Raw genomic sequence first — 27,509 nt, 5'->3', positions numbered from 1 at the left:
GTCCTAGGGCCAGATCCCCAGCTAGTGCAAATCCCCATTACTCCACTGGAGATCTCCAAGCTGGGGAAACGGAAGCACGCAGAGAGGAAACAACTTGCTTAACGTCATATAGAATGACTGGAGACGAGCTGGGGCCAGACCTCAGGCCTGCCAAGCGCTTTGTCCCCCGGAGTATGCTGCCTGGGAGCCTCACACTCAGAGTCACCCTGGAAGAATAATGTCCGAGGGTAGGTGGCAAAGTTCACAGGGAACAAACAACAAAGGTGCAATGGAAAAAATAATGCAGAGCGAGAGGGGAGACTCCACCCGAGAGGGAAAACACACGCTGTCTGTGATGCAATCTCTCCATCAATTATATTTCTGCCCCATGGTCTCATCTCAAACATATCCTCTGCATCTGCCTTAATGGAGCTCAATTAGTGAATTCACTGGCTTCGCTCAGAAAGGCCACGTGGGAGTGGAGCAACGAGGGGCAGGAGCTTCAGCCGTGCAGCTCGAGGCATGGCCCAGACGAACGTTGCTCAGAATGACCCACAAGGGGGGACGCTGGCCGTCAGCACAGGCCCACTGGGCATGGTAAGGGGCTGCTGTGGATTGGGTGGGGAGGGCTTCTGAGACCCAGCTCACCTCCTGGAATGAGCCAGCCCTGGGGGAACGGGAGAAAATACAGGATTTTCCAGTGCCATGCAGTGCTCAGGGAGGCATCCAGAAGACGCCAAATCTCTCCCTCGTTATCTTTTCACTCCCCACCCCATTCTTTCCACCCTCACCCACCTTCCTAGTTTTCCCTTTTAGTTAAATATCTTCTTCTCATCCCTTGTCACAACACCATTCCCGTTGGTCATGGGGGGAGTGGAACCTTGTTTTCACCACCTTTAAATTAGGGAACAAATCTAGAGGGATTTGCCAAAACAGGGGCTTGGAATCCAGTCCCGGTTAAAAACCGATAACAAGTAGCTTGAGCTACCCCCAGCCCGGCTAACTGTCGTGTTTTTTACAATCACATTTTCCTATTTTTCAAGCGGTTCTTTCCCCCCTCTGGGTAGGTTGGTTCACACACCAAGGGAAACTGACTAAGGGATGTGCTTTGTGTAGGTGGACCGCTCTGGGCCAGGAGACTGAGTCAAGTCACTGAGGCTCCTAACTGGGGCAAGGGTGCGAGCTCCTCGATTCCTAACTCCTATTGTGCCTAAACCTCTGCCTGCCAGATGCTGGGACTGGGCGACAGGGGCTGGATCACTGGATAATGGCCCTGTTCTGCTCATTCCCTCTGAAGCATCTGGCACCGGGCACTGCCAGAGACAGGACACTGAGCTAGATAGGCCATTGGTCTGACCTAGTACGGCCGATCGCATGTTCTTATTTTAAGATCTGAGTCTTTGTGGCTATACAAGGGAAACGATGACACTAACTATATCCCCAAAAGACCCGATTCTCAATTACACTACCCCCACCCACCCCTGCCCAACCAACACTTGGCTTGTCTTCATGGCATGTTCGTGTGTGTGCGTGTGTGTGGGAGGGGGTGGGTTCAGGGCAACCCTGGAGTTATATCTCAAGCTAACACTTCAGTGAAGGCAAGGCCATAATTATACCCATGCAAACTGCGTGTGTAAATCAGGCCTGATACATTTATGGCAATAACCTAGACGGATGTAACTGCATCCACACTAGGGGTTTGTACAATGTTCATTATACCAGTGTACTTAAAGCAGTTTACTTGTGTATGTAGCCAAAGCCTTAGTGTAAATGAGAAGCTGGCCTTCTGTGCCCTTGGGTCCTGTTTCTTTAAAATTGTAACCGGAAGTCTGGCAAGAGCGGGGAAGGTTATAAGGCAGAAACTCCCCAGTGCAGCTGTGGCTAAGCAGCTGGACGGAGAAGGCCCATTCCTGTTCCGTGTTTGAAGAAACACTCTGCTGTTCCACACGATCTATCTCCCCAGCAGTCCGTTCTGAAACTCTTTGCATGTGCTGGAAAAAGTCGGCGTAGCCCATGACCACAGCATGAGCTTAGAGGAAAAAAGCAACTTCCCTCCATCACCCATCTCCTCCCCCACTACGCACACACCCAAACCCACAGCTGGTGGTTTTAAAAGAAACAGGCGGACTGTACAGGAAACAACAACACGGGGGGGGGGGGGGGGGAGGACACTGTTCCCCTCACCTCTGCCTGTGTCCAGCCCAATGGCAACAGCTGCAGCGCTGTGGTGTAGGCAGCAGCTGAGAATCAGAGTTTATATCCCACAGAGCTGACACCATCAGAGTTTACGCGGACACTGAGATCTTTACCTGGGAAATGGTCTCCCATAGGAAGAGGTGTGGGGAGCTCCCTTGCTTAGATCTTTAAACGGACCTAGGAACTGCCGGACTGAATCAGACCCATCATGGTCCATCTATCCCAGTATCCCATCTCAGACAGTGGTCCTGCACCAGCTGCTTCAGAGGAAGGTGGAAGAAACGTCTCCCTAGGCAGAGGTGAGATACTCTGCCCCCATGATAGGTTCCCTCCTGACTGCTAAATAGTTAGAGAATAGCTTAAGCCCTGAAGCATGAGATTTAACAGCCCTGCCAGAATTTTCTTCTATTGGCATTATCAGCCCTATTTTATAGGTGGGGAAACAGGCACAGAGAGGGGAACTGACTGGCCCAAGGTTACCCAGCATCAAAGCTGGGAACAAAGTTCCAGTCTACTGCTCTAACCACTAGGTAACACTGCCCGTCTGGACCATGCCGCCCTTCCCATATTGGCACTGGTATGGTACAGGTTCAGAACCACCAGTGTAGAGAAATCTCTATTTCTCAATTTAGTAACAAAGTCACAGGAAAAAGAAGGAAAAGAAAAATGTCAAATGTGTTTATTTTATATAAAAAAAAAATTTGTACAGTTTTAGTTCCTATATTTATGAAAAAAAACCCAAAGTTCCTAACATGGCCATAATGCTTAGATTCACTGCAAACTGGAAAACCAAACTTTTTATATATTAAAAAACAATTTTACATTTTACAATTTTCTACACGCATGCACAAGGTATCAGCTCTGTAAAAAACAAAAACAAAAACCCCAAAACCTTTTTCTCCCTAAACTCAGAGTGGAAAAACAAAACCCCTAAAGCCTCTACATTTACAATCGCACTCCATGGAAGAGTCAGTATTTTTGTCTTTTTTTTTTAAACTAAAAAAAAAATTAAAAAAAAAAAACAACAACTCTCCCCCTGTAAATGTGCACACGGAAACGTGACAAGATGCTCACAGCAATGGTGACGGATCCATAAAACCATGTCGGCGAAAGATCCCCTGGAGGATCAGGAAAGGAGACACACAGATGGACAGATTAACAAATCCTCTGGAGGAGAAGAAATGGTGATGGTAAGGGAATCGCCCTGCTGGTGGAAGGTAGCAGTAATGGAAGCAGATGTGTGCATGAAGCATCTTCAATGACCCAGATGTTTTAGCTGGATCCTCTTGTCCTTGGAATATTGACGCTTAGGGTTTACAGCTCAGGGCTTTGTTTTCTAGGGGAAGGTGGAGGATGTTAAGGAATCTGAGAGACTGGAGCGATGGGTTGTGATTCTCGGTTGTCCTGCGCTTTGTCTCGTCGCTGACACCTGCTATGCAGTGGTGTAAAGCTAGCTGCAGGACAATGAGGAATCAGGCCCGAGATTCTGGTCATGATTAAAAAAATGTAAATCCGGAGTCACTTCACTGACCTCCGTGCCATGACACTGATATCGGAATCTGGATGTGAAGTTGGAGGCCGGTTTCTGATCTCAGTGGAACTGGTGTCAATCCAGAGTCTCTCCAGTGACCCTCCTCACGTGACTCCACATGAGTGTCACTGGGATCGGAATCTGGCCTAAGGGTGGAAGGAAATGAAGTCGAGAGGACAAGAGCCAAGACACTAACTGAGCCAAACAAAGGGAGTGGGATGTCATGTTGGGAGATGACCCAGCAGAGATAGGTGGGGAAGCTGGCAGCTTGGTGTGGTAATGGAAATGCCAAGGTACAGAGATCCAAAGCAGCATGGAACGGAGATGGAAACAAAGGGTTAAAAGCCCTGGAAGACGAGAGACAGTCAGACTGGTCTCAGCTGCACTTGTGCAAACCCAGAGTGACTCCACTGATGTTGCTCCAGATTTACACCAGTGTAACCAAGAACAAAATCGGACCCAGGTGATAAGCACAGAGGATGCTGGGAATAGGGAAGAAAGAGACGGGGTGATATTCCCCTGCTGTGTAGAGGGGCTTGCACAGAGCAATTGCACCAGTGATGTCCCACCAAAGCTGTTTTAAAGGGCTTAGTGGTGCACGGACCTCAGCATAGGGCGAACTTTGCACGCATGGTGAATCTGGTGCTAAATGGTTAGTACTTGGATGGGAGACCTCCTGGGAATACTGGGGGCTGTAGGCTTGGGGAGGGATAGCTCAGTGGTTTGAGCATTGGCCTGCTAAACCCAGGGTTGTGAGCTCAATCCTTGAGGGGGCCAATTGGGGATTGGTCCTGCTTTGGGCAGGGGGTTGGACTAGATGACCTCCTGAGGTCCCTTCCAACCCTGATATTCTATGATTCTTTGAAGTCAAATAACAGTGAGAGAACAGGACAAAGAGGAAAGCAGAGTATCTTTGTACAGACTTGGAGACCCAGATCCACAGCTGGGCTCAACTTACCCCCAAGCCCAAATTCTGACCCTGAAAAAGGCCATAAAATCCTAGGGACTTTGCTATTGATCTTATGTGGAAGGCGCCCAGATACTATGGTGATGGGTGGGAAAATAACACCCTATGACTGACAGGCGGACTGATGGACAGATGTTACGGCAACTTGCACCAGCTGGGGGGCTAGCCTGGAGGATCTGAGCTCAGAAAGAAAGGCAGTTGACATCCCAGAGGCTGTTAGAGAGATAGGGAGTTACCACGATTGTAAACCTCTGAGCAACAGCATGGAAGCCGGGCGGGGGAGGGGAGACCCCTAATTTTAAAAATAAAAGGAAAAAAAAATTAACCACAGATCTGACTTCAAGAGCAAAATAGCGTCAATTTCCCCCCCTGCCCCAACAAATCACAGCCCTTTAATAATCTTAGTGCTTTAAAAAAAGAAAAAAGTTGAAATCACAGTGACAAAACCTGGCGAGCCCTACAACACCCCCAACCCCTACAGCAACCCGACGTTTCTGAGTACCCTCACACAGCCCCAGAGTTCTCCTCAAACCCAACACACACAGCCATCCTTTTGCAAACGACAACGGCACAGACGGTAGAAAGGACCCAGTATAAAACCCGTGAGGTATTTGTAACCAAAAAGACTTCGTGTTGGTTTGACCTAAAAAACAAACAAACAAAAAAAGGGAGACGAAAACCCGCCAAGCGAGGGGCCCATCGTAATGTTGCCACTTGCAGTTGGGGAGGGCAGGCGGCGGGTCTAGCCCAGGCCCCTCCCCAGCACTGAAGCTGGCATAGGCAGAATTCATACAGGCCCATGGGAGAGACGGCCGGCCAGTTCTAGTATCCACTGGGTGGGGAGTTCCAGACGCACGCACCAGCTGAGTGGGAGAACTCGGTACCAAGGGAGAGGCCACGGCACAGTAACGAATTGCAGGTTTCTGATTCCAGGCTCCCGAGGACATGGGAGGGAAGAAGGAATGAATCTTTGGGGACATGGGAGAGACACCCCCGCACTCTCCCTGGACCTGATCCTCCGCAGCCTTGCGCCCGGCCTTGCTCGGATCCTGTCGCTTGTGCATGTGAGCGGTCCCCTTGTGCCCACTTCTCCATCACCCTGTGCCTGGTGCATTCTGGGCCTGCTCCTGCTCCACTGAAGTCACTGGGAGCATGACCATGGATGCCGACAGGCACAGGGTCAGACCCCCACTGCACCAGTGCGACGGGTGTGAACGCATGACCATTCTGGTTTGCCCTCGCTTTGCACTAGTGACCCGCGTTCATGACCACACCGGGCGCCGCAGAGGAGCAGGCCCAACGGGACATAAAGCTCAGCGTGTACCTAGGAGTCGGCAGGGTCTGGGCCCTGGTCACTGAGGCATGTGCAAAGTCAGGTGTAAGATGCCAGTGGATCAGGACGGCTGCATCTCACACGCTCGCTTTGAGCTGGCGTGAAGGGGCAGGAAGGTCAGGAATTGGGCCTCTGGAGACTCCAGCAGGAGCCGGATTGGGCCCTTGATGCACGCCCAGTGATGCTGCTCCAGAAACAAAATTAAAGGGGGAGACCAGGACAAAGTTTGCCAGGAGGAAGCAAAAATTATTTTTAAGTCATGTGACTTGGCTTTAGCCCTCTTCTGTGGACAAGAGCCCTGTTCGTGCAGGGGGCCAGCTGGCGTGTTGAAACTAATTCAATCTACAAAGGGGGCGTAGGAGAAATGGACCTGGAGGCCTTCATCTCTAGATTCAACCAGCTCCGTTTGTAACAAAGCCAAAAACTGGATTTCATTAGCTGCGGCCAGCCCCGGGAACCAGCTGCAATCTCTGCATGCTTGTCCCCTTCCCGCACCAGCTCTGGAGACAAAAGAACCCGATTCTCCAGCTCCCTGGGTCATCAGTACAAAGGGAGGGCAAAAGACTGCCAGATCAGGAGGGGGAGCCTTTTACACCCGGCTGTGCACCGGCGTGAGGGGCCGTGCGAGGCTCGGGGCGCCGAGAACCAAGGCCGAAGATGCTGTCGCCAGGCTCTGTGGATGGCGCAGGAGGAAAGAAGAGAACCCAGCTCAGTCTGCAGCAGCCAGGCTCGCCACTGCAGCGATCATGGGAGCACAGTTGGAGGGGCTGTTTTCGCACCAAACGTGCGTGTGACGATAGGCCCTGAACCAGCAAGGCCGTTAAAGCACACACCTGACTTCCAGCACAAGAGCAGTTCCACTTACACCAACAGGCCAGAATCTCAGCGGGTATAAGTCAGCAGAGCTCCATTACAGGTAACGGCCCTACGCTGGGTTACACCCGCTGCGGGTGGGGCTCAGAGGAAGGATGGGCTAGTGGTTAGGCTCCTGGGCCTGCGAGATCTGGGTTTGAGCCCCTTCTCCGCCACAGATTCCTTGGGCAAGTCACTTAGCTTCGCCGACCTGTGCTGCAGAACAGGGACAACAGCACTGCCCGACCGCACAGGGGAGCTGTGAGCCCCCCAGACGCAGTGGTGATGGGGGCCACGTAAGTACCTTAAAGAGGTAAAGTTAGGCATGTACCTTGCTGTCATGACCCTTAACAAAAGCAAGAGTCACAGTGGCTTTACTCGCCCGAGGCTGGGGATGATTCCTAGGGCATGGGAGAGATTCGGTGCGGTTTTTTTTCCTGTAAATCCCAACTGCTAAACCCAAGCTCAGCCTCCAGACAGAGAACAGCCTGAGGCCTCGGCACAAGGAAGATGAGTCACTCTGCTCAAATCCTGCAATGCAGCACATTCACCAGCCTTATCAGCGGGGAGGCCTGATTCTCCTGGACACAAAGGCCCCTTTATGCCACTCCGGCAGCGTAACCCTACCTGACATCCACTTTAAGGCCCCCTTACACTGCCGGAGCGGTGTAAAGATGCCCTTGGTGTAAAGGAGGAATTGGACCCAGTTAGTCAAGGAAGTGGAACTGGGCCGGTTTGAGTCACTATTTACAAAAAACACAGGATTCCATTACAAAGCACAGAGATCAGCACACACGAAAAAAAATCCCTATTTAAAAAACTTTTTAAAACTAGTCTTCTCGTTGTTGTTAAAAAATTGATCTGGAAAACCCCAGAGAAGAGCCAAAGAGGAGGTTCCTATACCAGATTCGGCATCGTTAGTTCGTCTTTTCCTGCCCGCAGGTGGAGCAGGGAGGTTTCGATAGCAGCCACGATACTGGAGGGACGCTTGCAAATGCTCCAAAAGCCTCGCGTGAGGGGATTTAAAAAACAAACTCCAAACATCCGGGGGAGGTGTAAAAAAGGCCAGGATCGGGATAGTAATAAAAAAAGGGAAACTGAGAAGGTTCCTCGGACCCAGCTGCATTTGGAGACGCTGGTGAAGGAAGGAATAAAAGTAGCCCTTGAGTTTTGGCACCAAATGAGGGATCTTCTTCCTGCTAAAATGCCAGCCTTCGCGCGACGCACCTTCCGACCTCCTGGGAGGTTGCTACAAGAATCTGGGTTTTGGAGACAGCAGAGACGGGAAGGAGAAAGGGCTCTGCCCCCAACCCCCAAATGGGGGGCAAGCAGAGATGGAGGAAGGCAGAGAGAGGAGACGGAGCCCTAGGACATGCACGCTGGTTCCGGGAGGTTCCTACAGGGCTCTCCCTGCATGGTGGTCTCTCTGAGCTCCGGTCAAAAAAGGGAGAGTCCTGGAGGGAGCTTGCTCATAGCTCATAGCCCAACCCGCCCCCTTTGCAGTTCACACCGAGGTCTCCGACTGCAGCCTCATGACGAACTTATGTGACTTGGGGTCCACAAACTCCTCGGAGAGCTTGAAGAAGGGGATCTTCTTCGTGCTCACCACCAGGCTGAAGTCTTGGCGCTTGAGGACAAAGACTACCCCGTCCTTCAGGCCATTGGTCACCGGCTCCTCGCTGACCAGCGTCCACTGCTTGGCCAGCCAGCGGTCTTTGTGGTACTGGATGGTGGGCCCAGCGCTCAGGTACCTCTCGAGGAAGGCCTGGGGGACAGGAGAAGAGACAGGAGGGGCGTTCTCAATGGATAGTGGTCTTTGGTTGGCTACCTGGTGGGTCAGGCCGGAAGGAGGCCTTGCAGCATTGCCATGGAAACCCACCATCTGCTTGCCCGACCTTTATCACAACGGCAGAGGTGCCGGGGCCAGAACCTGAGCTGGTGACCATCAGTGGAGCTCCGTGGAACATGGCCCAGGGGATTCTCACAGTCCCTGAGGCACCAGGCCTCGACCTCTAACCCCGTCCTCCAGTTGTATCCCGGGCACTGACTGTAGCTAGGGCCCCTTCCAACCGCATTATCCAGCTCTCCTGCCTCTGCAGGGCAGGCTCTCCCAAGGTGCACTGCACCACGCAAAAAACACCCACGATTCTCTCTGCCCCCAGAGGCCGAGGTAGTATGGGATAGCTGGCCAGATCTTCCCAGCATGCACGGGTACAAACCCGGTAAGGAGGGACTGGCCTACATGGCCGATGCATGGCGATGCTGGGGAACAAAGCTACTGCGGGGTTGTGTTGAACTGCAATAGATGCATCTCAGCTTGGGGACTTAATATGTGTCTACCAATGCTGAGGACGCTGGAGCGACAGGCTCTGAAATACAGCCCTACGGTGTAGATGGGACCAGGGCTTTCGGCTGCTGGACTTCTCACCCATAGCTCAGCTACCTCAGTGATGGACGGACCCTCAACCCCAGAGCCAGCCAAGATGGGGAGGTGGAGGAGAAAAGGGGCACGGGGCAATGGCTCAGAATCCATGTTTAACATGGATTCTGGTTTCATGGTCCGACCATGAGCCTGCAGAAGTAATTCTCACGGGGGAAATGTCTCCAGGGGTGGATTGCAGGGGAACACGGAGGGAACAGGGGTGAGTTCGGGTTGGCCCAGAGGAACTGGAGCTTCCCCCATTGACACCCGAGCTCCCCAGCCTACCCCTCCTCCCACCCCCGCCCGCCCGCCTACCTACCTTGGGAGTCATGTCGTGGGTGATGCAGAACTCCAGGTGCTGCAGGATGCTCTCCATGGTGTGGTAGGGCTGCTGCTTGGTGGTGCGCAGGTACTTCTGCATGGCCCGGGCCATGGAGGCGAAGATGGCCTGGGCAGCTTCTCGCGGGTCCATGATCTCCCGCGGGTTCTTCTGGTCCTCCTCCTGCAGCCGCTTGATGTGGGTGAAGGCCTCCTCCACGGCCACCACCAGCCTGGCGGGAGAAAGGCGGCCGTGGTGACCCAGCTGGCTCCGCTTGAAACCCCTGCAGAGGCTCCGGAGCCTGCCCCTGCCCCAGGCTGGCCCAAGGCACCCTGCGCCCCAGAGAGCAGCGACCTTGCTCATAGACCCAGAGTCCTGGGTTCAATCCCCAGTCACGACCCAATCTGTGAGGACTCTAGGGGGATTTGACCTGCTGTGGGTCAAAGAAGCTCAGGGGGAGCGTCCCCGGCCAGGCGGGATGTGCAGCCCGTGCTAACGTAGTTGGTCTCTCCGTCTCCCACGCCGAGAGCCGTGCTGCGGGAAGAACCATAGGGCTTGCCTGTGTCCAGCAGCCTCAGGACAGAAGCCCCTTTACAGTCACCCCAGCCCAGCCCTGCCTCCCCTCCACCACTAGGGGGCACTGCACCCCCCTGCACCCCCCCGCCCGCCGTCGACTCCCGTACCTGGCGCGGCGTTTCCGCACCCTGCGCTCGTGCTCGGCCTCCTCGTAGTAATACTCGTTGTGGCTGTTGTCACGCCGCCGGGCGGCCGCGGCGATAACAGCCCGGGACTGGCCCGTCGAGTTGTTCGTTGTGTTTTCTGGAAGGGGAAGGAGGCGGGGGGTTAGACGCGGGGGGAAGAGCTCACCGGAGCCGTCGCTGTTCGCTCCCGCCAGGCCCTGTGCTCAGAAGCGCCTCCCCCCCCCCGGGGCGCCTCTGCAGCGGGAACTAGCCAGTAACGCAGGCAGGGGAGAGGGCATGCCATGCAGCACCACGCTGAGCTTTCCAGAGCCGCCGGCAAGCAGCACCTGCTCTGGCCCATCCCCCGGGCTGCCTCCGAAAGCCGGGAGCGCCCCAACTTTATAGCACCCCGGCGACTCGTGCTCAGCCCTGCCTGGCTTGCACCCTGTGCAACGAGCTCACTGGCCACAGCGAGCCGCTGTGGACTCACGCTGCAGCCGGAAGCAGGGAAGACACCTGCTGGGTTGTAAGTCTCGGCAGCTTCGTTCATCAATGCTGCAGCCTGGCCTGGCACCAGAACACTGGATCCAAACCCCTGGTCTGGAGCTAGATCTGAATGGTACGGGGGCGGAGAGGGGGAGGGGGAAAGACACATGCCCGTTGCCCAGGTTTTTAGGTGGAGCCTACCTTCAAACACATCAAATATTAACAGGCTACCGAAAATCCCACCCTCAGGCCTCCTGCCCCAAAACCTTGTCTACAGTCAGTAAATGGTATTGGTTTAATGACCCGGCTCTAGTTAACCGGGTGTGAGTCCCCTATTTTAGGCACATTTAAACCAGTTCAGGTGACGTCGGTAAGTTACCAATAACCTCTGCCCCCGGGGGGAGCGAAAGGTCGGGTATAAAACTTCCATGTTGGTGTGAAGAAACGCATTCAAATCCGAAGCAATTCCCAGAGAGACAGAGAATAATCCCGCGCTCAGGCAGAGGAGAAAGGAGGGGAAGAAAGTTGGTAATAAAAGGGAGCTTATCAAATAAAATCAGCTCCTGTTAACCAGAGCGGAGGCTGGGAGCAAGGGGAGAAGTAAGCTGGTCGATTTCACTCCCCCTTATAACATCACTAAGGTCAACGGAGCTACCGGGGCTGGACAGAGTGCGGGGAAACAAAGAGTAAGAAGAGACAGCGAGGAGGGTGGACGGGAGAGAGACCCAAGCTCACCCTCGCCGAGCGAGTACACCTTGAACCCGGACATTTTCTTGGACAGGACGGATTTTGGCAGGTTGAGGAGGGCGGGGTTGTAGACGGGGAAATCATGGTAATAATTCTCCAGGATCCACACTGCCACGCGCTGGATACTGCGGGGAGAGACACAGCCAGGGTACGGGGAGGGACACAAGATAACAGGTTAGACTTGCGCTGCCGGGGGGGGCGTGGGGTAGGGAGGGGACGCATGTACACAGAAGGGGGAGAACAAAAGGGAGACGATGATGTGTTGGATCTGTGAGCCACACACCGCAGGAAGAGGACGCATTGACACACCACGCCATGGGGCTGGAGCTCTCTGTCCGGTGGCAGCAGCATATACCAGCCACCACAGTACAGACTGACCGACAGCCGGCCCCTGTACGGTGACTACAACTAGACCTCAACTTTGATTGTTTTAGCATTTCGAGGGATAATTTTCCATGGTTGGTTTTAAGCGTTTGTAAAAACTTTGACTGATTTCTGTTTTCACAATCGCAGGACGCAGTGGGGGCGGACAGGTCAGAAAATAATTATTTAAACAGCAGATATTGGAAGTTCAAAAAGCCAAAGCTTTGTAACCGAGATGTCAACACCCCATGCCAGAAGAGGCAAAGTAAATCTCCTTAAATCCAACTCTACGAGGTTCTCATGCAGCATTTTTCTTATTTGGCCTGGCTGCCAATTTCAGTGACCCTGGATGAAATGTTTTCCCCTGTGTGTTTGCATGTGGATAGTGAAATTGATGCTTACCGATATTTACCAATAAAAATCTAATCCTATCAAGCCTCACTACAACCCAGGGGCAGGTGATTCGGAACAGGCCCCAGAAAGGTCCCTGCAGCTGGAGCTAAAGGAGACATGGTCTGGACGAGGCTGTGACCGTAGAGACAAGGTAGGTGAGGAATATCTTTTATTGGACCAAATTCCACTGTTGCCGCAGGTGCAGATCCATGCAGCGGGGGATGGTAGCACAGGAACGTTCATGGGCGCGCACACGCACTTCCCCCAAGCAGATGTGGGTACAAAATGCATGGACATGCCTACACACACACACACACACACTGCCACCACCCCCCCTTCCGAGATTGCAGCAGGCAGCGGTGTGTGCAAACACACACAGAGGTCTAGTTCCCTCTAGCATAGAGCAACACTTTACACACACACACACACCTCTTCCCCCCAGGCATGGGGCACATAGACACCACCCAGCAGAGGCTGGTGCGTTTTAAACACATTCACCTACAATTTTCCCGTTCCTGGGGTAAATGGTGCACGAGCACGCGCACACACACACACTCCCCTTCCCCCCCAGCAGGGGGCAGTAACACACATACATACACACTCACTTCCGTTCTCAATGACACACGAACACACACACACTCCCCTTCTCCCCCACCAGGGGGCAGTCACACACACACACACACCCCCTTTCTCCCCCTGGTCACACACACACTCACTCTCCCCCAGCCCCGCTGGCACAGGCAGCGACGTCCCCCTCACCCTCCCAGCCGCCCCGCCCCTCACCTGAGGTGGCCCACGTTGTAGAAGCGGCTGGCCCCGTCGGTGGAGCGCACCACCTTGAGCGTGAACTGGGGCTGGAGCTGGCGCAGCTCCAGCAGCACCACGGCCAGGTAGTGGACGAAGAGCAGCGCGTCCACCAGGGAGACGGCGTACTGCACCACGCCCTGGTAGTTGCGGTCGCGCGAGTCCAGGATGCGCACGCCGTAGAAGAGCCAATAGGAGACGACGAGGAGGAAGACGAGCACCATGAGCAGGGCCCGGAAGACGAAGACGCGGGGGAAGAAGGCCTTGGGGCGGCGGAAGAAGAGGGCCCAGCTGCCCAGCAGGAGGATGAGGAGTTTGAAGGCCACGGAGATGAAGAGCCCCTCGCAGGGCGTGCCGCAGGGCTCCAGCTCCTCCCGCCACAGCAGCTGGGGCAGCAGCAGGAAGGCCAGCGGGGTGAGGAAGGAAAGCAGCGCCAGGGCCCCGCCCAGCGAGACGCCCACGTGGCGGGAGCAGTCCAGGCGGGCGCTGTCCTCCATGTCCTTGGTGATGCGCGTGAGGTCATCGTGCGAGATGCTGTGCTCCGAGGTGCCAGTCACCACCGTGGTGGTCTCGCCCCAGTTGTCATCCTAAAGAGGGGCGGGGAGAAAAGGGTTACAAATGGGGGCTGGCCTGTGGGAACAGACTCTGCCACCCCCCTCCATCCCCCTGGATCAGACTCTCCCCCCGCCCCCGCCCTGTGGGATCAGAACTACCCCCAGCCCACCCAACCCCCTGCCCTGCAGGATTAGACCATCCAAGCCCCGAAGGATCAGATGCCCACGGCCTGCCTGGCCTCGTGCTCCCCTCCCAGCTGTGCCAGATCAACAGATCTAAGAATCAATCCGGTTCCTTGGTTTCCAGCCACAGATCTCAAAGCCCTTTGCGAAGGAGGACAAGATCGTTGTTCCCATTTTACAGAGGGGAACACTGAGGCACAGGGCGGGGCAGGCCTAGAACCCAGGCTGCCTTCCCCCGCAAGTGACGCCTGACCAGCAGCAGATAAACTCTGAAATGGGAACGTTAACAAGAGGAAAAGCAACTACGCCCACGTGCCAGTCCGCCATGCACCCCTCCTCCGCCACGCGAGGCTGCAGCACCCGGTTAAGCACAAGAGGAGAGGGCCTGGAATTCAGCACCCACACCCAGCCCTCTGATTCCAAGGGGTTAATTTTCAAGTCCCATCTCAAAATGCCCTCACTGACAACCAATGAAATCACATCCCTGCATCACCATAAGCTCCTGACACCCATAGCACCCCCTTTCCCCAGGGGCTGGTACCACGGGCAAGGTTCACTGGAGACCTTTGCTGGCGCGGTACGTTTATTTTGGGTGCATGTGCCTAGCAGTACAACGGCCACACCCTTGCTTGGAGACCTCAGATTCACCACAAGCCCTTTAAAGGGGACTTGAAACCCAGACTTCCTCCTCAGGGGGGCGGATATATTCGCTCGTTAATTACCTCCCTGAGCAAAGTCCTTACCCCTTTGGGCGTTACTTTGCAGCAGGGGGAGTCAATAGGTGGAGCGTGGGCCAAATCCGGATTGGCAGATGCTTTTGAATGGACCCCGAAATCTTTATATTTACTTATCATCATGATTGTTATTTTTTATTATTATTTTCTCTGGAGACTGGACCTTGACCAAGAAATTTGGACCCTGACAAAAAAAAAAAAAGTGGACTTCCCCTTCTTTACAGTGATGGCAAAACACCTGGAAGGCAACCGCAGCCGGCTTCCCCGACTTGCATCTGGTTCCCCATCATAAAACCAGGCCTCTGGCAGCGGAGCTGACCGTCCCCAAGCCGACGCACCCTGCCGGATGTGGGCGTGGAGGGAAGCTGTAGAGCATTAGCCAACGCAAATTCCTCCCTGAACCCCTGAACCCTGTGATGATGTCTTCATAGAGCAACCGCTCCCCTGGGATGCTTCCTGAGATGAGAGAGGGGATCCAGAGAGAGCCGGCAGGCTGCCGAGAGCACAAGCCCGCTGATGTTCCTGTTACACACCCACACGGTTACATAAGGGGATCTTGAAAGCGGTTCAACCCCCACAGGGCGGCTGTAGTTACACCGGTAACAAGGGGTTTATAAACTGGGGTAGCGCATTCCTGCAATGCTAGGCCTTGTCCGTTATCATTCAATGGTTATTAGTCTCTCACGGCAGTGGCTAGGAGTGCCAATCGCGGACCAGGTGGGCGCCATACGGACACAGGAGAAAAAGACAGGCCTTGCCCCAAAGACCTTACATTAGCAGCATGTAGCGGGGTCACCATTTACTGGGCACCCCCTCATGGGCAGGAGCACCCCAGCCTTACTGGCGCCTCCTTGTGGGCCCCTTAAGAACGGCGCATGGGCTTTTACGTGGCTAACACATCCCCTAAGGGCAAACCACCCGATTACAGAGCGCTTGACCAGTATAGGAATCCCACTACACAATACCAGCAAAGTGCTCTGAATGTGAACACAGCTTATACCAGAAAAGCTATTCCAGCTAAAGTGCGGCTTATCACTCTCTCCCCCCTCAACCCGCGAGCATAACGAGCCATCCCAGTACCAAATGCGGCCAGCAGAACTGCGTTTACACTCGAGGCTTCTGCCAGCACGGCTCCGTGGGACAGGGATTGCCGACAGAGCAGTGCTGGCAGAAGGCTGTGGTTTAGATGCAAACTTTTCACCAGCTATCCTGAGCTAGTTCTGTCGGTGTCGCCCCCTCCTGGGGGCACAGTAAGGCCACGTCTACCCTTAAAACTAGGCTCAGAAGGGTAAATGTCAATTTCACCGGACACACAAACCGAGGAAAAATATTTCCATCGAGGATCATCAAAATTTACAGTTGGACAAAGTGAGAAAAATGGGGCTTGTGAACATCGCAGAGTTTGACTGAAGGATATTTACTGTTTGTATTTTGACAGGTGAGGTTGACGAGTGGAGTTTTAATGGGGATAAAGCTTGAACTTTTGGAATCTCAGCGTCTACGGTCATTAAATAATTGTCTGATCGCCGCTCCGTAACTTCCCACAACTGAGAAAATGTAAATCCATAAAAATAAAAAATGCTTAAAAACAAACATTGATATTAGCCACCAAAATAACAAAAAATATCAATTAACTTCTCCCAATCCTCCTTAAAGCACATACCAGCACAGACATGTCACTTCAGGGTGTGATTTTTTTTTTAACTCTCAAAACTAAGACAGAATAAGCAGCACTGGACACGCAGTTACATGAGCATAAAAGGCCTTTTCCTGGTCTGGCTTATTTCATTTGGGTATAAGCTATATTGGCAAACCCTTGCTGGTGCAGACGAGCCCTGAGTCGGGTATGAGGGTAGCTCTTTCCATTTTAGCTCAGACCCTGTCCCAAACGACACAACATACACCGAAAAAACCACCCCCTGCTATGAAGAGTAAGGAGAGTCCACACAGGGAATACTGTGTTCTGGGCTCTGCTTCGCCAGACAGCTGTTGACAAATTTAAATCAGGCAAAAGCACAGCGACAAACTAAGGGGGTTGGCGGGACTGACTCAGATTAAAAGAGCTCAGTTTGTCTATCTTGGCTTAGGGAGGATTAAAACAGGGGACCTAAATCTACAGCAATCGGGGGACTTCCTCTCCTCTGACCTGCCGCATAGCACAGGCTGGAGAACTGCAGCCCCTGGTTGGTCAGGGCGGTAACTTCCAGTGGGAGACCCGGTCTCCTTGTGATGTGTTTGTACAGCCCCTGGCGTGACGGGGACCCCCTAGGTGCAACGAGAATACCAACAGCTGTAACTGCCGTCAGGTTACTCCGTTCAACCGCCGGGGGAGCAGATTCTTCTCTCATCCCAGTCCAGGCGCTCCCTGGAATTTTCACCCCTACACAATAAACCTCAGGCCCTTCCACAGGCTGGCTCAGGGGATGGCGAATAGGAGCTGCAGGCTTTCACCGCCAGGACCCCGGTTCAAATCCAGCCAGGGGCCGGCCCTTGCGGCTGCTTTGGCCAGGCTTGGCCCTGTTCCTAGAGGGGACAACGGCCCGAGGAGACGGTGTTCAGAGCCGGCTGGAGAGAGGCGGGGACTGGCAAGGGGACTGCACGGTGGAAACTGTTTGCCCGCCGCCTGTCTATGCATGGTCCGCGGTTAGAGAAGCTGGGTTTCCCGAGCTTCCCTCCCAGCAGCTGGGCCCCGGCAGGCCACACTGTGGCCGTCCAAGCTGTTTGAGCCCCTGAGGCGCAACCAGAGCAGAGCTGCTGGGAAACGCGAGTCCCTGTGCACCAGAGGCTGCTGCGTGGGGCGGGGACCCCGCCAAGGGTCCTGGGAAACACACCGGTCCCCTCACGCTGCCACGCGCCCGCCAGAGCCCCCCACCAGGAAGCTGCAGAGGGGACACGCTCCCCGCGCCCCTTCGACGTCCAGCCCGAGAGTCTCGGTGCACAGAGCCGGCGGGGACCCACTGCAGGAGCCTCCACGCGCGCTCCATCCCCCCGAGACCCACCCTGGGGCTATTGCAGTTTGGCACTTCCCAGGCAACGCTGAGCAAAGACCGGGAGCCGGTCCCAGCGGTGCTTTCCCACCCCCCTGTCCGGCCACTTCCACTGTCAGCTGCCACGGGCACTGCTGAGAGCCCCCACCCTGCAGAGGGCAGGGGACCCAGGCCAATGCTCTCGAAACTGGGGGCCAAGCTGCCGTGTCTTGCCTCACCCCTAATTCAGGGGCTCTGGGAAACGGCCTGGTTCTCAGTCACACTCTGGCCCCTCTACCTGGCTGAAGGGGTCTTAAAGTGGGTGAAAACAGCCCCCTAAGATCCCCCCTCCCCGTGCACAAGGGGGCTCCCTGGCTGGTGTGAAGCTGGGATAAGGGCCCTGGCTCGCAGCCCCTTGCACAGGGGGTGGACTGGGACCGTGGCTGGATCACGCTGCACTCTGGGTATTCTCTGCTGCCCCAGGGCCCAAAGTGTGAATCCAGAGCAGCCCTGAGGCTGCTCTAACTCATCCCAGGGGCCCTGAGGGTAGCCCCAGAATATGGGGAGTGTAAAGGTGTGTGGGGGGGGGGAAGGTGGGGGTTTGAAGCCATCCTGCTTCCATTCACCACCGCCCTGTGTACGGGGCTGGAGGAACTGAGAATCAGGGCCAGAGTGTTTTGGGGGGTGAGGTGAGCCCAGTTGCCCAGGCCACTGTCTGGGCCAGGGGAGCCTCGCTGAGCCACCCTGGGAGGAGTCCTCCTTCCCTCCCCTCTCATTTTCCCACAGCGTGAAGGAGGCAACAAGGCTTCAAAGCCCCCGCCTCGGTTTCTTTGGCAACGGGGAGACAATGGGCATGTAGTCCCCAAGGCTCCTCCCACCCCCCCATCACCTCCCACCCCAGAGACGAGGGAGGAGCAAAACACAGACCCCGTCTCCATCCCTTGATGCCCTGTACACCCCCTTTCCCACCCCCCCAGAGCAATGTGCTAGCCACACCCCCTCAGTCTGGCGCTTCCCACTCACCCTCTCATCTCCTCTGGTCGACTCATTATCCAGCAGGGGCTCCCCCGGGGCCTGGATGGTCACCGACTTGTCTCCCCGGCTCCCATCCCGGCTTTTGGAGCGGTGCCGGTCCCGCCGGTCTCTGGAAGGGAGTGAGAGAGACGCCGGGGGTCAGAGGGGGAAGTGCAGGGGCTGATGGGGGCACGCAGCTGGGAGTGGGCCGAGAGGGGGAATGGGGTACATCCCTCCCAAGGATGCACGCTGTGTAGGGGGGGGATCCTCCCAGACCCCACACAAGGGAGTCTCCTTTTCCTCCATGCACCACCCTGAAGATAGACAGCAGGGGGGGAATCTCGCCACGAGGACAGATGTAGGGGGAGCCAGGTCCCGATCTTCCCAAGGCTGCACAAGGCCTTCCTGACACCCCCCCCGAAAACACATACACATCTCCCCAAGGGCAGATATAGTCTGGGGGCTTCACCCCTCTCCCATAGGGTCGGGGGAAGGGGGGGCAGCTTCCTCCTCCCCAGGGGCAGATGTGTGCGCACGGGGAGGTTGCACACAGGGAGTAGGGCATTCTTCCCTGCCCCCCTCCAGGACGGATGCAGGGTTGGGGGGGAGCCCCCGCCATGGGTTCTCCTGAAGTTGCACATGGGGTGAGGCACCTTCCCCGCCCCCGCCCAACCCAGGTTCGTTCCACCCGCCCCCTCCCCAATCCTGAGGGCAGATCTCGGTTAGCCCCCTTGAGCCAGCTTAGCTCCCCTCCCCCCCAAGCCAAGTCAGCCCCTCATCCCTCCCCCCACTGCACAGGCCCAGGTGCAGGGCTCCCCCCCGCCCCCTCACCTGTGCTTGCGGGAGCTGCGCGAGTGCCCCGACTTGTAGGAGTACCCCGAGTACTGCGACTCGTTGTCCATGTTGTCAGAGCGCCGGGCCTTGTAGCGCTCCACGTTGACGGACTTGGGTCTCCCGACGGGGACAGCAGCCAAGGCGGCCGCTGCCTCCTTCAGCGCGGGCTTCTTCAGGCCCAGGGGCACCTTCAGGAAGTCGACTGTCACCTTGAGGGACTCTATTTTGATCAGCTGGCTGGGCTCCTCTCAGAAGAAAACGACGCCCTGCTGGGGAAGGGTGGGAGAGAATTAAGACTCCCGGAGGGATCCCCACCGGGTCTCAGACTAACTCCACCCTCCCTAAAAATCACAGCGCGCCGAGCCAGAGGGAGCCCCAAGGTCTGTCCGAGTCCAGCAGCCTTGACAGAGAATCCCCTGAGCCATCCGGTACCGGTGAGAGAGACCAGCAAGATGGAGGGATAATGGGGAGACGGCCACTACGAACAGTAGAAGCTGCAGAGACAGCGGCTCTTGCATCGGCTGTGAGATTGCAGGGAGAGGCAGGAAATACCGACAAGGTCTTCCAACACAGCTTCCAAATTCCCCGAGCCGCGCCATCGGCGGCTTGGCAGAAGCCGATTTCTAGATGTAATTCTGACATCTCGATATTTGTAAGGCTTTTTTTTCTTATTTTCACCCATTTAAATGTTTGTGTCAAAAGATACAAGTTAAGCAGCCTTCACTCAAGCTCTCAGAAGTTCTCAAACAGCAAGGGTCTGACTCTGCCACTCTGTGAACTCCCACGATTCTCAGTGGAAATATTTCCTCCTCAGTTTGCACGCGTGCAGCGAAATAAATATTTCCCGATAAAAATCGAATCCTTCCAAGCTGACACTTAACATTTCCTGCAACAAACAGTGACTCCTGGCTGCTTGTTTTCCTCCGACCCCTTTTCTTAGTTAGGAGAAAGCAGTTTTTGTTTATGGGAAACGAAACAAATCCCACCAATCCTTAGCCCAGCCCCAGGGAACAAAGTGAAAGGCCCCTGTTAAAAACCTTTCCCCCGCACCACCCCACGTCCACCTCCGCCCATCTTCCCCCAGACATTAGCATCAGTAGAAAAGCACTCCCTTGTCAAAAGGCATTTTTAAGTCACTGGCTTGGGACCTAGGAGAGTTGGGTTCTATTCCCAGCTCTCGCACTGAGTCCCAGTGTGACCCTTGTAAAATCACTGTCTCTCCGTGCCCACCTGTCTTCCCCATTTCAACTAAGCCCTTTGGGGGCAGGGTCTAGCTCTCACGATGTGTCAGTGAGGCGGCTGGCACAACGCGGGCTCTGGGTGCTCCGTAATACATGTAATCATTCATAACGCATTCTTAGCGGCTAAAATAATCTGTAATCGTTAAGAAAAATAAGGCAGGGTCTGATTCTCCCTTCCACTAAGGCCCCTTTACACCATTTTGGCAGGGCAAAGGAGCCTTGAAGGGAGTGAAAATGAGAATCAGGCTCCGATCATACTAGCTCCCAGCAATAACTGACACGAACATGTTACACTTGTTTGGGCTATTTCTCTCAGGGCATTTTCTCTTTTAGCATCAGCTAGAACCCTGCACTCTCTGCCCTTTTTTAAACAACACTGAAAGAGGACCTTTTTCATGCACTGTTTCATGTAATTTATGTTTTAATTAATATCCTGATTGTTATTTTAATTGCCAGGAGAGCACCCAGGGCCGGGACCAACTTACAAATAATTTACTCAGCAAGGGCAGTGCGCTTCAGACCCATTTCAAAGCGGCAAGACGCTGTTAGAACAAGTTTCCCGGCACAGACACGGAATCTCAGATCCAGAAGATCAGTGCTGGAGTTTTGGCTTCTGCAAAGAACGCCGGGAAAAGCTCCTGGGCCCGATCCCGCAAAAGGCCCAGAGCGTGGAATTCACATTTAAGTCACTGGGAGTGGCGCAGGGGAAATGCAGTTTGCGCCCTGATTTGTGGGCTAGTACCCTAGTACCAGAGTAGCAGCCGTGTTAGTCTGTATCCGCAAAAAGAAAAGGAGGACTTGTGGCACCTTAGAGACTAACCAATTTATTTGAGCAATGAAGTGAGCTGTAGCTCACGAAAGCTTATGCTCAAATAAATTGGTTAGTCTCTAAGGTGCCACAAGTCCTCCTTTTCTTTCTGCGAACCCTAGTACCATTATTCTTCATGTTGTGGTAGTGCTCCATGGCTGCGGCTACTAGGCAAGACCTTACGGTGCTAGGTACAGCACAGAAATGGACCAGAAACACGATCCCTCCCCCAAAAGCTTACTGCCAAGGAACTGCAGCACAGAAAGGCGAAGTGACTGGCTCAGAGCTACACAGGGAGTCTGTGGCAGAGCAGGGAACTACATGCAGGTCTTCCAAGTCCCTGATTAGGACCCTAACCCTGGCCCACCCTTGCAGTGGGAAGAAGCCTTAAAAGGGGTAGAAATTCGTTAAATTCACTTTCAAGTCCTTTTGAGAACCACCCTCTGAGAATCAGGACTTGTGGGTTCTGTTCCTGCCTCGGGAAGAGAAGTGTGGTCTAGTGGTCGATACACAGAGGCATGGGAATCAGGAGACCTAGGCTCTGCCACTGACTCCGTGTATGAAGCTGGACAAGCCACGTCACCACCGTGGCCTCAGTTTCCTCATGTGTAAAATGGGAGGAGATGGGGAGAAATAAAACAGATCAGCTTTCATTATCAGAGTCTGCAAAATGCCTTGAGATTCAGAGCTATCCCAGGCTGGAGAAAACAGGGATGGAATAGGTTAGACACCAAATTCAGATTTTTTGGTAAAAGTGTGGGGGAGGTAGGATGGCTGTAACAAAACCATATTAATTTAAAATACACTCTAATAAAGGCTCTCTGTGCTATAGGCCTGGTAGCACAGTGATAGGCTACTCGTCTCTAAGGGGGAAAAGATCAGGAGTTCAAATCTGGTGGTGCAAGTGAAAATGTCTGAAAAGCACATCCAGGAATCAAGGCAGCAGAATGGCTGTTACGAATGAAAGTGACCGAACTAGCATGCCGCCCTTCCAAGCTCAGTGCAGCATCAAGAGTGTAGGAGAATAGCAACTAGAGGCTGGAATGTGATATCAATTGATTTCACTGGAGTGAGAACAGTAAATGAGCTAGCTGCTAGATCATTCACTGGTCTCACGCTAGCGAAATCCATTCATAGCAGCTGGGAATCTGGCCCTAGATTTAAAAAGAATTCTTTATGAAGTAACAATCTGAGGATTTAGCGGTACCTAAACAAAGGAATTTAAGCACCATTTTTAGATGCAGGATGGCCCATTCAGTGGATAACATAAGGAACAGGTCATAATAAATGGTATCAGGGCAGAGACTGGAACCAGTGGTAGGTTGCCAGCCAAACTCAAGCAGGGCTCAGCCCCTCTGAAAAAAATCACACCCCAGCTGCTTCAGAAACAAACGCACCCAAAATCAGCTACCACTTTTGAAAGCTTTGCCCATGGTTGACACAAGGGGTTAGGGAGGGAGAAGCCACCAGGACAAACCAGTGACTGGCAGGCTGGGGAACGAACCACCAGCTGCAGGGAAGGAAAACGGGCAGAAATCAAACCTCCGTTTGATAGCACACGTCCTGCAGCACCCATACCTACTGCTGCCAGGTCATCGAAAACATAAGCAACCCGATTATTCCAATTAAAGTTATACATATCCACAGGTGCCAATGTAATTGTTATTTAACCCCTTCCACCCCCTCAGCATTCCCATCCAGGTGCTCCTCGTCAGGCCAATTAAGAGGGTGGGGTCTTGCTCCTGTCTCTTTCCAAGTTACAAACAGCTAGGGGACCTTCTTGTGGTAAGCCCCGAACGTGGTTTGTTTCACAGCGTTCTGCCCGTCACCTTTACAGCCTCGTGCAGCCCTTAGCTCCCGTGGCCAGAGGGAAGGTATCTTCCCTCTCTCGCTCCTTTGCGCTTCCTTGCTGGGTCTCCTCTACCCTCTGCCTCAGGGGTTAGTCTCTTTGCTCGCCCCTGATCACCCCAATCCATCAAGTAGGCACAGCTCTTCTTAACGAGGTCCACTTTAGAGCAACTCATTGGCATTGCCGTGGCGCTGAATTCCAGCTCTGTCACGAGGCCCCAACGAGCCAGGGACTGCGCAGAGACATAGTGCGATACAATCCTTGCCCTGAAGATCTCATCCCCTGAACAGCCAAGACAAAGGGCGCACAGGAGGGAAACCGATCTACTGATCTCTCCAGAGCCAGGATCAGAACGCCAGGTCTCCTGGCGCACTAGCCAATCGGTTATGTTGCCTCCAAACCTACTAGAAAAGAAAACCAGGCTTTGATATGCTAACTGAGCTTATCAGGCCTGGAACCCTTCCTGAACAGAGCCACCAAACCCCACAGAGTCAATTTCACACTCGTTTCTCCCACTACAGCTACACTTTGGAGAAAAGGGTCTTGCAACATGCCCCGGATAATACTAGCCCAGTAGGAACTGCGTGTGCATCTAGGAGCCCCCTCTCAGGAATAACGGTGAATGCTGCAAAAGAGAATTGGACCCATTAAGGGTGGGAAATTGCTTGGGACTCGTAGCTGCTATCCCTTCGCATACGGACTAGGCCAAAGATGTACCTTCACAGAGAGGCTTCTGGGTCCTTTAAGAGGCAGATTGGCCTAGCGGATAGAGCACTAGACTAGGACTCCGGAGATCTCATTTCTATTCCTGGCTCTGCCACTGGCCTACTGGGTGAGCTTGGGCACAGCCCTTCCCTGTCCTGTGCCTCAGTTTTCCCAGCTGTAAAATCAGAGGAAATGACACCTCCTTTGTTAGAGCACGTCAAGAGCTACTGATGAAAAGTGCTCTATGAAAACTAGGGATTATCATTAAAGAACCATCTCCACCCCCTACTGCTGGGACTAGGACCTGACACCAGGGGGGGCTAGTCACAACCCTTCCATCCATGTTCGTCTGCTAAAAGGGTGGGGAGCACAGGCAAAGCCAGTGTGGGGGAGTCACGCAGTCCCGGTGAAGGAGGTGACGAAATCCTGGCCAGGATCCATAGGCCAAGGGAAGTGGGAAGCTGCTGAGACCCCACCCCAAGCTGCACGTGCTTGGATGACTCTCAGCTGCTTTTTAATTACAAAGCAGCACCAGTTACCATGCCAGGCCTCCAGGTATGGATCACATGATCCAGCCAGCTGCTTGCACCAAATACCTGCCCACACGCTCCTCTTTCTGGGATGGGTGTTGCAGACCACGCTCCCCCCGCGGCTAGGATGGGAGGGCAGATCAGCACTGTGACTCCCACCAGAAGCTGTGGAGACCTCCCCCACCTACCCCAACTAGGTAATCTGACCTTTCACCGACGGTTTGATGAGCACAGAGGGGTGTGAAAAAAGTTACCATGGTGTCATCAGAGCACGAGCTCCCACTGCCTGAGGATCTCAAAGCTCTTCCTGAGTTAGTTAGAAGGGTGGCTTGACATGCCATAAGCGTGCTGGCAAAGAAACCGATCCACCCCACCCCACCTGCGGTATGTGTCAGAGGCAGGGAAGACCCTGTCCCCACTCCAGAAGGATGCTTGGGGTTTGACCCAAATTATTAAAAAGTAAATAACATCTGGTGTAGTGCGGGGTGTTATCCCTGGTACTTCCTCCTTTGTGGGTGCGATTGCCCCCTTGAGTTTCAGTCCCTGAGGTCTCCTCCAAACCTCAAATCTAAACTCTGCGTGTAGATCAGATCACAGCTACTCCCGCTGAGTTGCACTGATTTAATGAGCGTGCATGGGAAAGCCACACTGGTCCCAGCTAAAGAGTGACTCCAAGCTAATCTAGATAAACCAGGGCATCCTTCCTGGAGAAGGAGGGTGGTCCCCCATGTCCTAGGCTAACTCCCTATGTGACTGTGGGCAAGATGTTTAGGGCCAGAATTTTAAAGGTATTTAGGAGCCTAAAGATGCAGATAGGAATTTCTAAAAGCAAAAATCAAAAGGAGTGAGATGCCACAGCCAGGACCCTCAGAGCCAGGACTCCGGGGTTCCATTCCTGGCTGTCAGAGTGCCGTATTATCTACCACTGACCCTGTTCTGAACTCTAGGCCAGCGGCTCTCCACCTTTCCAGACGACTGTCCCCCTTTCAGGAGTCTGATTTGTCTTGCGTACCCGCAAGCTGCCCCTCACTTAAAAACGACTTGCTTACAAAATCAGATATAAAAATACAGCAGGGTCACAGCCCATTGTTACTGACTCTCTCATTTTTACCATGTAATTATCACACAAATCGACTGGAATATAAATCTTGTACTTAGATTTCAGTGCATAGTACACAAAGCGGCATAAGCAAGTCATTGTCTGTATGAAATTTTAGTTTGTACTGATGTTGCTAGTGCTTTTCATGTCACCTGTTTTAAAACTCAGCATATATCTAGATCAGTTGATGAACCCTCTGAAAGACCTCTGTGTACCACTGCTCTAGACCAGACTCTGCTCTCGGAGCCAGGAATGCAACCCAGGAGTCCTGAGGTCCTGTTCCCCTGCTTAAACCCTTTCTGTCCCACTCTCTCCTCCCCAGAAGCTGAGCCCCAAACCCAGGAGTCCTGGTGCATGCTGATTTGGATCTGCATGCAAAGGCATGACAGAATGCTATCAGCCTGAAGAAGGAACAAGACCAGGTGTTAGCAGAAGTTCTCTGGTACTCCGGGATTTCTAGTTTATGTAAGATCCTGGCCCAGGCCTGAGTTTAACACCAAAGGGGGGCGATGGTGGGGAAATCAGCCAGCCCAGAGGCCTCAATGAACATGGGAGCAGTAGGGGTGGGAACGTGCGGGGGACACACACACACAGCTTGGCTTGTCCGTGTTCGTATCCTTGAGGTTTAATAGGGCATAGAGGGTGGTTTGGGGGAGGGGAGGCAGAAACAGCGAGGGGATCTCCACCTGGAAGATTTTGGGGGGCACAGATGGGAGAGGACAGTCCCACTGCGAGAGGGTGTTTGAATCAGGACCTGGAGCCATTCAAGGTGATAAAGAATTGCCCGGCCCGAAGTTGTTGCAAAATCCAGTCAAATAATTCCTCGCAAATCTTCCCCAGAGACGAGCTCTCGGGCCCCCAGAGAGCCCCCCCGGTGGCTGACAGACTTGCTCGCCTGTCAAGGGGCTGCCCATGTGAGCAAGCGGATTGAAACCCCACACGCCTGATTCAAGCAGGGAGATTGAAACCCCACACGCCAGGGGCAGTTGCTTGATTCAAGCGGGGAGAAGGTGTCTCGGCAGATTTCAGACCCTAAATCCAACCCCAGACCCCTCCCCCTTTCAGGGAAAGCAGTAATCAGACCCCCCCGGTCCTGCCCCCTACTATTCAGACCCCAACTTCATCCCTCGCAAAAATCCTCCTTAAATTCTGGGGTAGGCGATACCCTACCATGGCTCCCCCAACGCCCGTGAACCCCGTTTTCTTGCCGAGGCCGCGTAGGGCCCGTTGTGGGTAAGAGAGAAACCAGGCTCAGGGCTGGGGGAAGGACACAGAGAGACGAGTTACCACGGAAATGCCATTTCAGTCAAATAAAACCCAAAATGTCTTTTGGCCTCTCCCAAGGCCCCTCTGCTTTGGGGAGGGGAGATGGGGGTGGGGGGGGGAGTCTTTTGTCCCAGATGCTGGATTCTCTCACATTTATCACTATGGAAACAAAAGCCCCCCACCCCGGTTGTCTAGGAGATGGCATGGAGGCCGGGGAGCTTGCATCCCAGTGTCCCAAGCGGTGGGGGAAAGGGGAGGGGGGAGGAAACACAAGCAGAAAGAGGGAGGGCCTGACCCCCTCCCCCCATGTCCCCCTTTTGGGGCTTTGTCTGAAAGGAGGAATCGGATTTCTGCAGGGAACAATAGGGGTGCCCAGCCGAGGCCGGCGGAGAAGCAGCCCTCCCCGCGCAGGGGACGCCTGCGTCACCGGCCTATTGACTAGCGCCAGTAGATTTACGCCGGGGCCGTGTTCCCCGCGGTCTGTTCCCAACGCCAGCAGGGCCTGCAGGGAGACAGCGTCCCGCGCCCCCTGTCAACAGCACCGGGCCTGCGCATGCCCCCTTGCACGCAGCCCCCCTCGGCCCCCTGAGCCGCACGCATGTGCAACTGCGCACGTGAATGCATCCTCTCACAAGTGCAACCCCCCCCACCCCC

At 54.1% G+C, this 27,509-nt stretch overlaps 1 protein-coding gene across 7 annotated transcripts in view; it reads right to left on the bottom strand.

Moving 5' to 3' along the window:
• Window positions 1–2,831: 2,831 nt before the first annotated feature.
• The window catches only part of VANGL2 (VANGL planar cell polarity protein 2), a 44,461-nt gene continuing 19,783 nt past the window's right edge, over window positions 2,832–27,509 (bottom strand). For 4 of the 7 annotated variants that reach the window (XM_037883102.2, XM_043535379.1, XM_037883100.2 and 1 more), the window contains 7 exons: window positions 19,355–19,623; window positions 18,533–18,653; window positions 13,052–13,659; window positions 11,501–11,637; window positions 10,283–10,418; window positions 9,600–9,831; window positions 2,832–8,623 (listed from right to left, as the gene is read on the bottom strand). In XM_037883102.2, coding sequence (XP_037739030.1) covers window positions 8,363–8,623; window positions 9,600–9,831; window positions 10,283–10,418; window positions 11,501–11,637; window positions 13,052–13,659; window positions 18,533–18,653; window positions 19,355–19,425 — 1,566 coding nt within the window. In that variant the 5' untranslated portion in view covers window positions 19,426–19,623 and the 3' untranslated portion in view covers window positions 2,832–8,362. Of the gene's footprint in view, window positions 8,624–9,599; window positions 9,832–10,282; window positions 10,419–11,500; window positions 11,638–13,051; window positions 13,660–18,532; window positions 18,654–19,354; window positions 19,627–27,509 lie in introns of all 7 variants that reach the window. The other 3 variants (XM_037883095.2, XM_037883096.2, XM_037883098.2) reach the window with 1 other exon arrangement.

This window comes from Chelonia mydas, chromosome 24 (genome assembly GCF_015237465.2).
Source record: "Chelonia mydas isolate rCheMyd1 chromosome 24, rCheMyd1.pri.v2, whole genome shotgun sequence".
Taxonomy (NCBI): domain Eukaryota; kingdom Metazoa; phylum Chordata; order Testudines; family Cheloniidae; genus Chelonia; species Chelonia mydas.
This window is presented reverse-complemented; position numbering and strand designations above follow the sequence as displayed.